This window comes from Vanacampus margaritifer, chromosome 17 (assembly GCF_051991255.1).
Source record: "Vanacampus margaritifer isolate UIUO_Vmar chromosome 17, RoL_Vmar_1.0, whole genome shotgun sequence".
In the NCBI taxonomy this organism is placed as follows: Eukaryota; Metazoa; Chordata; class Actinopteri; order Syngnathiformes; family Syngnathidae; genus Vanacampus; species Vanacampus margaritifer.
The window spans coordinates 17672781-17686606 of record NC_135448.1 but is presented as its reverse complement, the minus strand read 5'-3'; the positions used below and the strand labels follow the sequence as shown (position 1 = coordinate 17686606).

Here is a 13826-nt window from a genome sequence, read left to right as displayed (position 1 = left end):
CTCCCCCCCACCCCCGCCCCCTCCCGGAACTCGCCTGGATGGATGAGAGGGTCCCCACAATGAAATTACCCCTCACTCCGCCAAATAAACCCTCGCTATACAATCCCCCACCATCCCCCTGCTAGATATTAGGCGATATTTGCAGCGCCCTCTAGACACCCGGAATGTGTGACAGCACAGAGGGGAGGGGCCGACGCCTCTCTGTAAAGCAGGCAGACTGGATGTAGCCCCCAATCACCTCCCCTCCCTGTCCACATCTCCCCGAGGCCCCTCCATCCCTCAGCTCTCTGAAGGCCAGAAGCCCTCAACGAAGGCTGGGCAGCTGCCTGCCTCGCTGGGGGCATCTGTGCTCAGTTCTGGGGCGCCCCGTTACTATTGTGATCACCACAAAAGGCCCCCCAACACACACACACACACACACACACACACCATCTCCACATTATTCACTGCAATCAGAACCCCCTCACACTCTCACACACACACACACTCCCTCCCACCTCTTTCCGTCGGGCGACACACAGACTGCTGCAGTGTTTGTCCCACCTTTATTGCTCCTCCCACGGAGAACTCCAATTAGGCTAATGTGGAGCATTTAAAAAGTAACTCCTTACCTTTTGATCCCAATTCTCACCTGGGAAAAAAAAAGACCCCTTTTTAAATGTTCTTCCCCAAACTTTTGCCTATTCATGCTTTTCCATCTATATAATTCTGCCCACGTGGCTGACGGTGATGAAGTTGTGGTGTAATGGTGACGACCTCCGGGGAGAAGCTCTTGTGTGGTTGTAACCTACATCTGTTTGTGTGTTTTCATTGTTTCATCCCCTTTGGTCTTTTCTTCTTTCTTTTTTTTTTTACCCCCAAGGATTGCGAGGCACCTATTTGACGCCCCACATAGGAACGAGGAGTGCCGAGTGTCCAATCTGCCTGTGTTGGATGTGAAACCCTGTAATGGCTGCTTCTTGCTGCATGAGGCAGGGGCCTTGCCTTGCCTTGCTTCTCCTCCTTTCACCACCACTTCTTTCCCTCACAGTGGAATGGGAGTGCCCCCTTATGGTTGAGCTCAGCCCTGCAAAACCTCGCGCCCGGGCTGAATCGGGCCTCTACCGAAGCTTCAGCAGCCCGGGAAGGTCTGGTTTACTGTCCCACGTTTTGCGGTGACATTGTTTACACGCCGGAGATGATCTGTCATCTATCGGGAGCGACAGGCACTCCAGCAACTGGCTTTTATCGTGATCTTATTGATATTGTGTCGTTAGCAGCCACAGATGCTGAAATATAAAAGAAAATGGCTGTCTGAAGTGCTAATTGCAGCGTCAGAGTGCGTGACAAACAAACAGCTGTGCGAAGAGTTTGAGGTTCACCGGTTTGGTCCACCCTGGTTGCAAAGGCTCGGCCGAGTGTGTGATTGAATAAGTGGCGCCTTTTGAGGTATCTCCCGTTCCAATAACGGGCCTCCTCCAGGCTTCTTCTTCAGCTCCTTTTGTAGTAGCTTGACTGTGCAGTGACCCTGGCAAGCACACAGGGAGGCCCAAGAGTGAGCGACAAGACAGACAGCGATGGCAGCAGCCAGCCAGCCAGCGGGGGGAGGGGGAGGCGGAGGCGAGGGGCTGTGTCGGCCCTAATGTGTCAAGCACGTGGATCGCGGTAACCATGGCAGCCGTGGAGATTCAAGCCATACCCCATTCCCTCTTAAGCACATGAAGCGTTTTTTTTTGTTTTTTGTTTTTTCTAGGCCTAGGTGGTAGACGGTTTGACTGACAGGTGAACTTTGACCAGGTCACGCTGGGCTTCTTAGCGCCAGATCTAGTTCCACGACTGGTCTGTGTCACACATTCCAGATATGTGTCATTATCTCAAGGCCGCTTACTCTCTGCTCCCACTCGCAGGCCCTTTCAAAAAAAAGAAAGAAAAAAAAAAAAGAAAAAAGGAGCGAGCGGCTGGCTTGGCAGACTAATGGCTGTGGTCGGGCTTGACTGACTCAGTGAAGTAATCTGCAAATGGAATACATTAAGACAAGCAGAGGAGAGCGCGCATGACTCAGGAGATGTGGAGAACACGGGAATTGGCCTGCGTCCATACAACGATAATTGCATTTTTCAACCCCCCCCCCCCCCACACACACAAAAAATTGTCCTTAAAATTAATTTCTCCAACTCGTTTGTATTCTAAATCTAAATAAAATATCACATCCCCTCCCTAGCTTCAACCATCACGAGCAAGCTGCAGTTTGTCGTGTTCCCCTCGTGAAGTTCCATGTTAGGCAGAGCTGGGGAAGCACAAAATGGCTGCCACAGAGGGAAGCTTGAAGCTCTGCGGGAAAGAGCTGCGGATCTGTCCTTTCTGGGGTGTCCTTTCTGCACTTTTCACAATGGCATAACAATAGCATTTAATTGTCTTTGTGTGCATTTTATTTATTTATTTTTTACATTTGTCACAATATCATTATCTGACCAACTTGTGTTTATACGGCAACCTTGCCATCACTCTACTCTTCCACCTCCACTGCGCTCTGATCCTCGCCATCCTTTCCGTTCTAATTAAGACTGTTGAATATCACAGCCACGGCAGCATTACTATCACCGCCAATAAGCCCCCCCTCCCCTCCCCTCCCCTCCCCCTCCCCACCACCACTACCGCACTGCTCCCTCCTCTGCTCCTCGCTGTCCGGGCCTGTGCAGTCAGCAGAACTGGCCGCTGTGTGTGCGTGCGTGCAGTATTGAGCCGGGAAAAATCGATGGCTGCAGAGTGGGGGTGTGGAAAGCAGCGTTTGCGTGTTCCAGTGTGGGTTGGGTTGGTGTGTACTACGCTTGCACCGATTGGGACTCTGGAGCCAATGCTGTCACTTATCAGGTGTTTACTTCATTTTAAAGGGACAAGAAGACTTGTTTTTAAGTACAGTGGTACCTTGACTTGGTACCTCGGTCTGTTCTTGGCATCCAAAAACATCAAGAAAATGGTGATCAATTGCTTTTTCTTAGTGGAATTTTCAATTATTGGAACAGACATGACCAGTGGAGCTGGAAAATGAGGGAAATGATTCGCTGTTCCTTGTGTAACTAGCATGTAATAGAAAAGACACGACTGGTCGAGCTGATTTGTTGATGACTAGTCCCTTTGTGAAATTGTCAGTCAAGACTAGTACAACTTGTATGAAACTAGTAGATCTCGTTTGTTGTTGTGCTACCAAACGTCATTGTTTTTTTTTTTCTTTGTAAAGCTTGTTTATTCATTGCTTTTTAGAGAGAAGGAAAACATAGATCAGTTGCTTTTTCTTAGTGGAGTTAACGGACTAAAGTAAAGACACGACTAATTGATCTAATTTGTTGTTAGAAAAGAAAACTGGAAATTGGTTGATTTTCCTCTCCAGAATCGTCAGCTAATAGAGCAGGCATGACTAGTCAAGCTATTGTTTTTATTCTTAATGGAGTTATGTTGGCTCCTTGGCTAGTCAAGCTCGCTTGGAAAATGGCACCTAACAAAAGAAACATGACTAGCTGAATTTGCAATAGACTGAGATCAGCTGCTTTTCCTTAGTGGATTAATTTAACATGGTAGCGGAGTTCATTTGTTATTGTCCTCCAAAAACATCAACTGGTTTTCCTCTGTGGAAATGGGCAGCTAACGAAACAGACATGACGAGCCGAATTTACAATAGACTGAGATCAGCTGCTTTTGCTTTGTGAAATTAGCATGCGACTGAAATCATTTGTTTTGGCCTCCAAAAACAACTGCTTTTCCATTGTGGAAACGGCAGCTTTAAAGAACAGAACGGACATGACTAGCTGAATGTGTTCGTTGCCTAATTTAGTCGGAGATCAGCTGCTGTTCCTTATTGAAATGAGCATATTTAACAGAGGCAATGTGTTGCCTTTTCTCTATGGTAATGGGAGCTTCTTTGTTTGATTATAAAAATGGAACCATTTGGTTTCTTTTGTGAAAGTGAAGAAGAGACATGACAAATCAAGCCTGCTTGTTGACCCCTGCCTCAAATCCAGTTCCAACTTTCTACCTTGTCTCTTGCTTGTCGTCTGACTGAAGTGTGCCAGCCGATTTCACCGACCCCCCCCCTACCAACAGGCCCGACTCCCCTTTGCCCCTGAGAGGTAGCGACACAAATTGACCCTCGACCCTTTTCGCCTCGGGGTCTCGGGCGGGCCGAGCAATGGAGATAGATGTCGGGGTGTTTTTTCTTTACAATGGAAGGACTCTCTTTTGTGGATGGCGGCTACCAAGGTGGTCATTGTGCTGGCCGGCAGACACACAAACGGGTCTTGTGAGGTCTCAGTGGAACTTGGGTGGGTGTCGGTGAGGGTTAAATGTCATCCAGCAATAATGGTAGCTACAACCTTGGTTGTTAAAGGCAATGGTTCTCAATCTGGGGGTAAGTGGGCCGTAGCCTGTATTGTCTGCAAAAATATTTGCAATAAATCATGTTGTATAACTTAAAAGTGCATACCTACATAAACAAACAAACATAATGAAGCAATCACTTTATAACTTAGCTTTGGGCCAATTAAAAGCTCTGATATGATTGTGTTGCTGTTGTTTTTTTAGGTTATTCAATTAATCATTGCATCCCTAGTTATGTTAAATTGGCGTTTAGGATTATGCGGAGTCTTTGGAAAAAAATTCTTGCCTGGACCCAAAAAGTTTGAGAGTTTAAGGAACATGTTGTGAAAATCTGTGAGCTTTTCCAATTCTGCGTGGAATAATCCAACATAATTGGCCTGCCTGCTGTGTGTCATATGCTTCACCCGTGCAGGTCAGAGAGGCCTTGGCTTGTGCAGGCAGTCTGGGGTGGGGTTGGGGGGGGGGGGGGTTTGGACGGCTGTATTGTGAATCAGCACTCTCCTCCTGTCGCTCCCTCTGTGGTTCCTCCATCAGGTCACATCCCAAAAATAGCAACGGGCACCGTTTCAAGTGCAAAAACCGCCGGCTTCAGGGGCCGCAGCCAGCCTTGCGAGTGTGTGAGATTTCTATGGGAATTGTTGGCCACCTTCCAGGCAATGCTTTTCCCTCCGCCCTCTCCCCCCCGCCCTCTCCTCCCCGCTTCCTCCGACGTGACTGGCAGATGAGTTTGCATTTCTGAGGAAGCACGTGGGCTCCACGTGAGCAGCTGCCGTGTAAACATTCACCTTCACACGAACATGTTTGTCGCTGGCCTTTGTGCTTCAAGCCGGCAAGACTCTAACAATGCCACATCGGCGCAACTACCCCTTTTTGGCAATTTTTTTTTTTTTTTGTGGTATGAAGTTTTAGAGAGAACACCAAAACCATTTACGTGTTTTTTTCCCCAGCAAATAGATTGTGAACGTTTCCACAGAAGAAAAAGAAGGCAAATAGGTGAATTTATGAGTAGTGAACCACAACTATGCTAACGATGACTGCATTTTTCTTATGCTTCTAATTGTGAGCCTCACTTGTTATGTTTGACTGTACACACTTTTCATCCTGACGGAGAAAAGGGAGCGTTTATTCGAGCGAGGCGTTCTAATCATACCCGACGTCCGTGCGTCTCTTCCAGGATCTGTCAGGCTCCATTGACGACCTTCCCACCGGCACGGAGGGCGCCCTGAGCCCAGGTGTCAGCACCTCAGGTGTGTCCAGCAGTCAGGGGGAGCAGAGCAACCCCGCCCAGTCGCCTTTCTCGCCGCACACGTCGCCCCACCTGTCGGGTATACGCGGGCCGTCGCCGTCGCCCGTGGGCTCCCCCGCCAGCGTCACGCCCTCTCGCACCGGCCCTCTGTCCCCTGCTGCTGTGCCAGGTAAATACAAATGTCAAAATATTTGAATAGTACTTAAAGACAGCGAGAAATTGAAGCAATTTTGATCTGCCTGACTAAGCACCGTAAACAGAAAACAACCACTCTGACTAATTCCAAATGCATTTTCACTGAGGAGTTGACACAGCGTCAGATGCTGCATGAAAGCATGATATATTTTGGAGTCCAAAGTGAATGCTGGCACACTCCAAAACACGAGCGCTCTCATTTGTAATTCATGAAGCGACTTGCCAGATGGGAACATTAAGTCTCCATCTACTATCACAATGCTTGTAAACCATCCAAACAGCAGCCACTGTGTCAGTGGCAGGGTTACATTTGATGTCTTTTTAGTTAGAAATCGCTGTTTATCATTATTCTAACGCTCGTTTAATGTTTATCGAATCTGCGTGTGTTTACAGGTAATCAGATGCCTCCCCGGCCGCCCAGTGTCCAGTCAGACGGCATCATGCACTCTTCCATGAACCAGTCGGCCATGGGCCAAGACAGGGGTGGGTTATTCTTTGGATTTTTGGGGGTCATTCTAATCCACGACAACTCCTAATGACAGAGCTTCCCAATTCTCGCCCTCCAGTGTACATGCGTAACCCACAGATGCCGCCTTACGGGTCCCCGGGACAACCTGGCTCTGCCTTATCTCCACGCCAGTCTTCGGGGGGTCAGATGCATAGCGGAATGGGACCCTACCCCCAGAACAACTCCATGGGAAATTATGGCCCTCAGGGGGGCCAGTACGGCCCTCAAGGTGAGGCCTCACTAAAAGGGTACCACTGAGAAGATAGCGCATTATCGACTGGAATCCTCCTTAAGGATAGAACTGGCCGATTATGCAGATAACCCAGATTTCCATTTTCTTCTCACTTTTCTATACGTATCAAATTATCCCTTTGCTTTGAAGTCGGGAAGGCAGCTTCTGTGAACTTTGAAGAAGTTATCCCAGTGAGTAATAGCAACAGACCACCAGGGGCCTGATAAAGTCCCGCTTGTCATAATAGGCGGCACATAGGTAAATTTAGAACTGGACCACAGAGACCGATCAGATATAGTCTGAAGAAGCACGGCTGAGACGTCCATCCACTTAAAACTCAGCTTTGAAAACAGTCGGCGGTCATAAAGCAAAGTCGAGCGTTTGTGTGAAGTCGCTTGGTAGTAAGAATAAGGCCGGATTTTGACTGAATAATTTAAGATACAAATTTTCTCCATTGTGGCTGAATTCAGATATGGTTCATGGAAGCGGTTGTGGGGGGGGGAAATGGGATATCCTCATACATTAATGAAATATTGATGAGCGTACAGTCGGACACCCACCATCTCAAATGTTATTTTTATTTTTTTTCCTTTCATTTTATTTTTTTATTTTATTTTGTTTAGTGCAGCGTCTGCTAGACAGAAGTTAAGCTGCGCTGTATTTGTTACAAAGATAACAGTTCTGTCCATTACAAACGGCTTTCTGCCTAAAAACTCCATATATCTCTGTACAATACAAAAAAAAAACGTTTTGTACCCAAAAAGTAATTAACAGAGTGATAATGGTTGTTATGGGTCACTTGATAATACATACAAATCACATTTGGCCACTTAACCTGCTTCCTAAAGTTTTTTTACTGTCAAATATACTTCCAGGTTATCCCAGGCCGCCCGGCTACTCAGGGATGCCCAATGCCAACTACCCAAGTGGCCCCGGCATGGGCGGCTCCATGAACCCCATGCCCGGCCAGGGCAGCGGGGCGCCCTACGGAAATATGCCCCCCGGGGCCAGAGTAGGCCCCGGCCAAATGGGCGCCAGGCCTTACGGCCCTGGCATGGGCTCCAACATCGGAAACATACCTCCTCAGGTGGTGTCCGGGATGTGTCCGCCTCCAGGAATGAATAGGAAAGACGGGCCCTCCATGCACCACGGACCGAGCAACTCCATCCACAACAGGTGGGTGCAGTGCAACAAGGCAAAATGTGACTCATTGCGTTTGGAGTGCAAATCTTTCAGCTGAATAAGACTGCATGTGTGCGCTTTGCTCTGTGACCATGAAAAATGATCAGCTTTTCCCACGTGCTGTGTTTAGTTCGAGTACATGGCAGCAGACCAAGTACTTATCTGAGAGAGAGGGAGAGAGGAGGAGGGAGGTAGAGAGAGGGAGAGAGCGAGCGAGCGAGCGGATCAGTGAAACACGTCCTTCCCAAGCGAGGATGCCAGATCAGCCTCCAGACATTCAGTCATCATGATTTTGGCAAATGCTAGAGTCACTCAATATAAAAATGGTGCTTTATATTTTTTTCCCACAATGGTAGAACAAAAGCAGAGTTTTTTACTAAATAGAAACCTGACCCTGGAAAAAGATGGTACAGAAGTTTTTTTTAAGCTATAAAATTCTCTTCAACAGGCCACCTGGCTACCCCATGTCCCAAGGCATGATGGGCTCAGCATCTCCATACGGCCCGGGCATGAACAGCATGCACGGTATGATGAACCAGGGAGGTCCGGGTCCTTATCCAATAGGCGCAAACATGGGCAACAACACCCCCGGTGAGTACATGATGCATTACCCAACCTTTATTAAGCCAAATTACGTATTGCACACCACCAAATAAATGTCATGATATCTTCTTCGTTTACTCGCAAATGTACTTGCTTATTATGGAATCTGGGTCTGTTTAGTTGAACACAAAGCTATTATTCTGTTGTATGAATTGTTACAGGTTAATGCACAGGTTAATTTAACCGTTTTTTCAGCTGAAGATATTCTAGACTTTGTTTGGCTGGCTTCTGTGCTTATATTGTCAAAGAACACGATATACTGTAAAATGCTCTAAAATGGCTGGCAGTGAATGTGTGATGTGAAATTGGATCATTTCCCAGAGCACAATTGATGATCTCTCATGTGCCGCGCCGCGGTGCAGTGGTTGGGAATCACTTTCGTAGCCGCCTGATTACTTGGGTGCGATTTTGTAATCTTCTGTTTGTTTACCATTTTAGGAATGGCTCCTGGTTCAGAGTTTGGCATGGACAAAATTAACCAGGCCCAGAAGATAAACAACAAAGTGGACGGGACTCCGAAGACGGAATCCAAAAAGGTGGGCGTTTGCATCGTTGCAGTGACACTTTGTCTTAAAAAAAAAAAAGTATTTTATTAATTTGATTCCTCAATTTGATTCATCGCAGAAATCGAGTTCTTCAACTATCACCAACGAGAAGATCACTCGCCTGTATGAGCTCGGCCCGGAGCCTGAGAGGAAGATGTGGGTCGACCGCTACCTGGCCTTCACCGAGGAGAAAGCCATGGGCATGAACAACCTCCCCGCCGTTGGACGCAAGCCTCTCGACTTGTTCCGACTCTATGTATCTGTAAAAGAGATCGGAGGCCTCACCCAGGTATGCCGGGATTTCGTTAGCCGTTTGCGTTTTTTTGCTTCCTTGAACCACATCTTTCTCACGGTCACCCACCCAAGGTGAACAAGAACAAGAAATGGCGGGAGCTCGCCACCAACCTCAACGTGGGCACGTCGAGCAGCGCGGCCAGTTCCCTCAAGAAGCAGTACATCCAGTGTTTGTATGCCTTCGAGTGCAAGATCGAGCGTGGCGAGGAGCCGCCCGCGGACTTTTTCAATACGGACACCAAAAAGAACCAGCCTAAGATCCAGCCGCCCAGCCCCGGTATGTACTAAACCAGTGGTGTGCGGGCTTCGTTGCAAAGGTTGGCACAGACAAAATTGAAGGATGCAACTAATCTTTTATTTATTTAAGGTGCTAAAACAAATCCAACGTGGGTAAAAGATATGCAATAAAAGCAAACAAAAGTCAAATTCAATGCCAGCAGCCATGTATCACCGTTAAAATAGATCTGCCCTTGTACTGAGCAGCAGCAAAATTACGTCTCCACATGGAGAACCAAAACAAGAGCAAAGTGTACCAGGCTGACCTTGACACAGCAGAAAATAGAGCTTACAGCCGCGATGAGAGTTTTCTTCTCTTCTACTACACAGTGTAGAACATTAGTACAATGCAGGCAAACGACACAGGCTAGTTTTAGTATGCGGTACGGACTGCAAACAACTGGTACTTTTTTCGACATGGAGCAGCAACACATACAAACAGAGCATACAAAAAAAAAATACACACTGGCAAATTTTCTCTTTGCTTTGTGAAAACCGTGACTATTGCTGGCGTTTACACTAAGTAGGGGGCGCTTACGTCTCTGCTTCTTGCTCTAAATTACTCTGCATTTTTTCCCAGCGTAGCGCAGTGCCGCCTGGCATGTTGTGGCACAATGCAGTACTACATTGAAGGTGTCCAACTCTAAAGTCGGACCTGCCTACATACTTTAAAAGCTCATAAACGATTGCTTGGGAATCTACAGTATAGCGGGAGGGTTTACTGTACATCAGGGTGCTTGTCAGCTAGTCCTGGTTACGATGAAGAAAGAGAGTGGGGTGTGTGTGTGTGTGTGTGTGGGGGAAGGGGGGTTCATATTCGCCGCCTGATTGGTGCCTGGCCCAGGGCTACAAAGGAAACACTCCCTGGAGATTAGTACTGAGCCAGAAATGATGAATGGAAAGGCGTGGGGAGGAGGAGGAGGAGGAGGGGGGTGGTGGTGGGGGGACGCTCGAGTGTGTAAAAGTCACACAATTTCTCTGACTCTGCCTTCCCCCCACTCCTCCTCCTCCTCCCCCCTTTCCTCCCGTAGAAGGGAAATCCCTGCCGGGGGGAGGGGGAGAGGAGGGGGGAGTTGGAGCCAGCGAGAGAGGCGTGATGGTGACGTGAGACATTGTGAATAAGCGTAACCTGGCAGTGACCCCAGCGTGCATGTGTGTGTGTGTGTATGCCCCGCAATTTAATGAATGGGAAGCCGTGAGTCATCAGACTTGAGTCCTGAGCAGGAGCACGATACTGTGTCTCACACAAACACAATCTATCAGCGGGCATCATACGCAGATGCGAACGTCACCGCCTTGACAGCCCGGCTGGCTATTTGTCATTGTCAGAGGTTAAGCTGTTTTTCCACTCCCAACAGATTGGCAGTGGATGCGACCGTTTTTCTATGAATACGGTTTTAAATTTGTGTTCTTATTTTTGCAGCTGGTTCTGGATCACTCCAAGGCCCACAGACTCCTCAGTCCACCAGTAGTTCCATGGCAGAGGGGGGAGAACTGAAGCCTCCCACCCCGGCTTCCACCCCACACACACAAATGCCTCCCATGCCTGGTGTCAGGTACGACTCGGACAAGACATTCTTGCGACAAATAGCTCAATACAGGCCGAAATGCCACGTTTTACGCGGGTTGGCTCAAGTGGCGCAATTGGGATTAAGCAATCATGGCAGCGTGAACAGAAAAAAACGCATGGAATCGAGTATCAGGCCTCTTTCAAATGTGGAGAAAATCTGCTGCTGCGTATCAGTTTTCTGCTAGTACGAGTGCAGCGTAAACCGATTCTATTGGATACGCCCCGTTAATGCCAGCTTGACGTGATCAAAATACACAAATTGTTGACGTAAACAAACCTCCTCCCTAACGAGCTGCTTACGAGTGCAAAAGCGTGTGGCCATTTTGAATGCAGACTTTGGGGACACATTTCATCTCTATTGGACACTTTTGTTTTGTTTTTGCCTACAATTTTTTTTTCCTTTGATACTTATGCTTTTTTTCTTCTTTGCAGGAGTAGCGTCAATTTGCAGGATCCCTTCGCCGACAGCAGCGACCCAGCGTTTTCCAGAAGGAATGCAATGACACCCAACTCTCAGAACTACCAGCCCGGAATGAGTGGCCCCGAGATGATGGGTCGGATGGGTCCCTACGAGTCCAACAAGGATCCTTTTGGCGGCATGAGGAAAGGTGAATAGACAAACAGACAGAGTTTGATCACATGCTAAAAAAGGGTCACTAACAAAAGGGGGTGTTTGTGCTTAAGTTGGGGAACAATTCATGCCGCCTGGCCCTAACAGCGGGATGGGAGAACAGTACAACCGAGGCCCACCGGGACCCATGGGAAGTCTGCCAATGGGCCAGAGGCAGCAATATCCTTATGGATATGACCGCAGGTACTGGTTCGACTGTGAATTTCTTTTGGGTTATTCTGTACTTGATCCACTGGATTTAAATACATTCATTTCGACATACAGGCAAGAGTCAAGCATGGGCCCCGACGGCAGCATGGGACCCGGGGCAGCTCAGCCCAACATGATGCCTTCCGGAGCCGACGCGGGGATGTACTCGCCCAGCCGACCGCCCCAGCAACGGTAAATGACTTAGATTTGAATGTACGTTTTATGTTGTTTTTCAAATGTATGTTCTGATGCACACACAGCAATAAAAGTTATACTAAATATGGTATTTGACAGTGATTAAAATTTGAAACTGTATTATAAACCATTTATTTGTCAACTGTACACAATTTCATCCCAAGTGCAATGAAAGTGACTTTTTTTGTATGGCTCCATAGACACGACTCCTATGCCAATCAGTATCCTGGTCAAGGAGCGCCCCCTGGTGGCCCATATCCAAACCAACAACCTGGAATGTATGCACAGCAGCAACCGGTAAGGACTTTCAGATTGTAAATAAGATTCAACATAAGACAGGAAGTTTAAAGATTATAAAAAAGATGCCTGATTGTCGACAGAACTACAAGCGTCCCGTCGATGGCGGCTATGGCCCCCCCGCCAAACGCCATGAGGGGGAAATGTACAACGTCCCTTACAGCGGTCAGCAGCCCCCAGGACCTCAATCATCGGGGCCCCAGGGTCCGCAGGACATGTATAATCAGTACAACGCCTACCCCGGAGGGGAGCGGAGACCCCCAGGTCCTCAGAACCAGTTCCCCTTTCCCTTTGGCCGGGACCGCGGACCGTCGTCCGGTGGGCCCAATTCCCAGTCGCCGATGCCTCCGCAGATGATGGCGAGCCCCATGCCCTCGGGTCCCGATGGTCCCCAGGGCCCCATGTGGCAGGGCCGCAACGAAATGGGCTACCCCAACTATCACAACCGCCAGGGGCCCCCTGTGCCCGGCCAGGCCCCCGGCTACCACGGCATGAACCGCTCCGAGGAGATGATGTCGTCGGATCAGCGCATGAACCACGAAGGCCCGTGGCCCGGCCATGTCAACCAGCGGCAGCCGCCCTTCGGACCCGGCGGCTCCGGCCCGCCCATGACGAGACCCCTGCCGTCGACTTATCAGACGTCGCAGAACCATATTCCTCAGGTGTCCAGTCCGGCGCCCATGCCGCGGCCCATGGAGAGCAGGACGTCGCCGAGCAAGTCCCCCTACATGCACCCGGGCATCAAAGTGCAGAAAGCCGGACCCCCGGTGCCCGCCTCCCACATTGGACAGACGCCCGTGCAGCAGCCAATGATGCGGCGAGATGTGGGCTTTCCTCCTGGCTCGGTGGAATGCTCCCAACCGCACCTCAAGCCACGAAGACGGCTAACCATGAAGGACATCGGTATACAAATTCAACTCCCGACTATCGGTATTTTTAATAAGACGCCACAAGCTCTTTTTTTTTTTTGTGCTTCTGATTGGCTCGTTCTTTCAATACAAAATAGGCCAACACTTAAGGTAATTGCTCATCTAAGCCCTGTTAGGTTTTAACTTTACACACAGAGGGGAAAAAAATGCTACAAAACAATTACTGAAATGATAATAAAAGGAAGTGCTAGAGGATCGATTCCCAACCAGTGTACTGTGAGTATGTCATCAGCGACGTACACTTCCGGGTCGGGAACAAACCCCCAATAAAAAACATGCAAAATAGAAAAAATGTCACTCGTTTGTGGCTTATTTTGTTTGTTTCTGTTGTGTTGACAGGCACGCCTGAAGCGTGGCGTGTGATGATGTCACTAAAGTCAGGGTTACTCGCGGAGAGCACCTGGGCCTTGGACACCATCAACATCTTACTCTATGACGACAATAGCATCACCACTTTTAACTTATGCCAGGTACGTTCCATAAACTGGCGATTTCCTGTACGAGTACATTGAAGATTCAGTAACACTGCCATGAACTGGCAAGAACAGCTTGACGCTAACTCGTCTGACTTTCCACTTTGGCAG

At 48.5% G+C, this 13826-nt stretch overlaps 1 protein-coding gene across 1 annotated transcript in view; it reads left to right on the top strand.

Annotated features, from left to right (window-relative positions):
* Nucleotides 1–13826, top strand: part of arid1ab (AT-rich interactive domain 1Ab) — a 44377-nt gene that overhangs the window by 27488 nt on the left and 3063 nt on the right. The window contains exons 5-19 of the mRNA XM_077547856.1: nucleotides 5525–5765; nucleotides 6185–6274; nucleotides 6358–6528; nucleotides 7407–7707; nucleotides 8162–8304; nucleotides 8755–8852; nucleotides 8941–9150; nucleotides 9228–9432; nucleotides 10855–10987; nucleotides 11434–11609; nucleotides 11686–11815; nucleotides 11897–12013; nucleotides 12217–12313; nucleotides 12397–13216; nucleotides 13582–13712. Of these exons, the coding sequence (XP_077403982.1) occupies nucleotides 5525–5765; nucleotides 6185–6274; nucleotides 6358–6528; nucleotides 7407–7707; nucleotides 8162–8304; nucleotides 8755–8852; nucleotides 8941–9150; nucleotides 9228–9432; nucleotides 10855–10987; nucleotides 11434–11609; nucleotides 11686–11815; nucleotides 11897–12013; nucleotides 12217–12313; nucleotides 12397–13216; nucleotides 13582–13712 (3063 nt within the window). The remainder of the gene's footprint in view (nucleotides 1–5524; nucleotides 5766–6184; nucleotides 6275–6357; nucleotides 6529–7406; nucleotides 7708–8161; nucleotides 8305–8754; nucleotides 8853–8940; nucleotides 9151–9227; nucleotides 9433–10854; nucleotides 10988–11433; nucleotides 11610–11685; nucleotides 11816–11896; nucleotides 12014–12216; nucleotides 12314–12396; nucleotides 13217–13581; nucleotides 13713–13826) is intronic.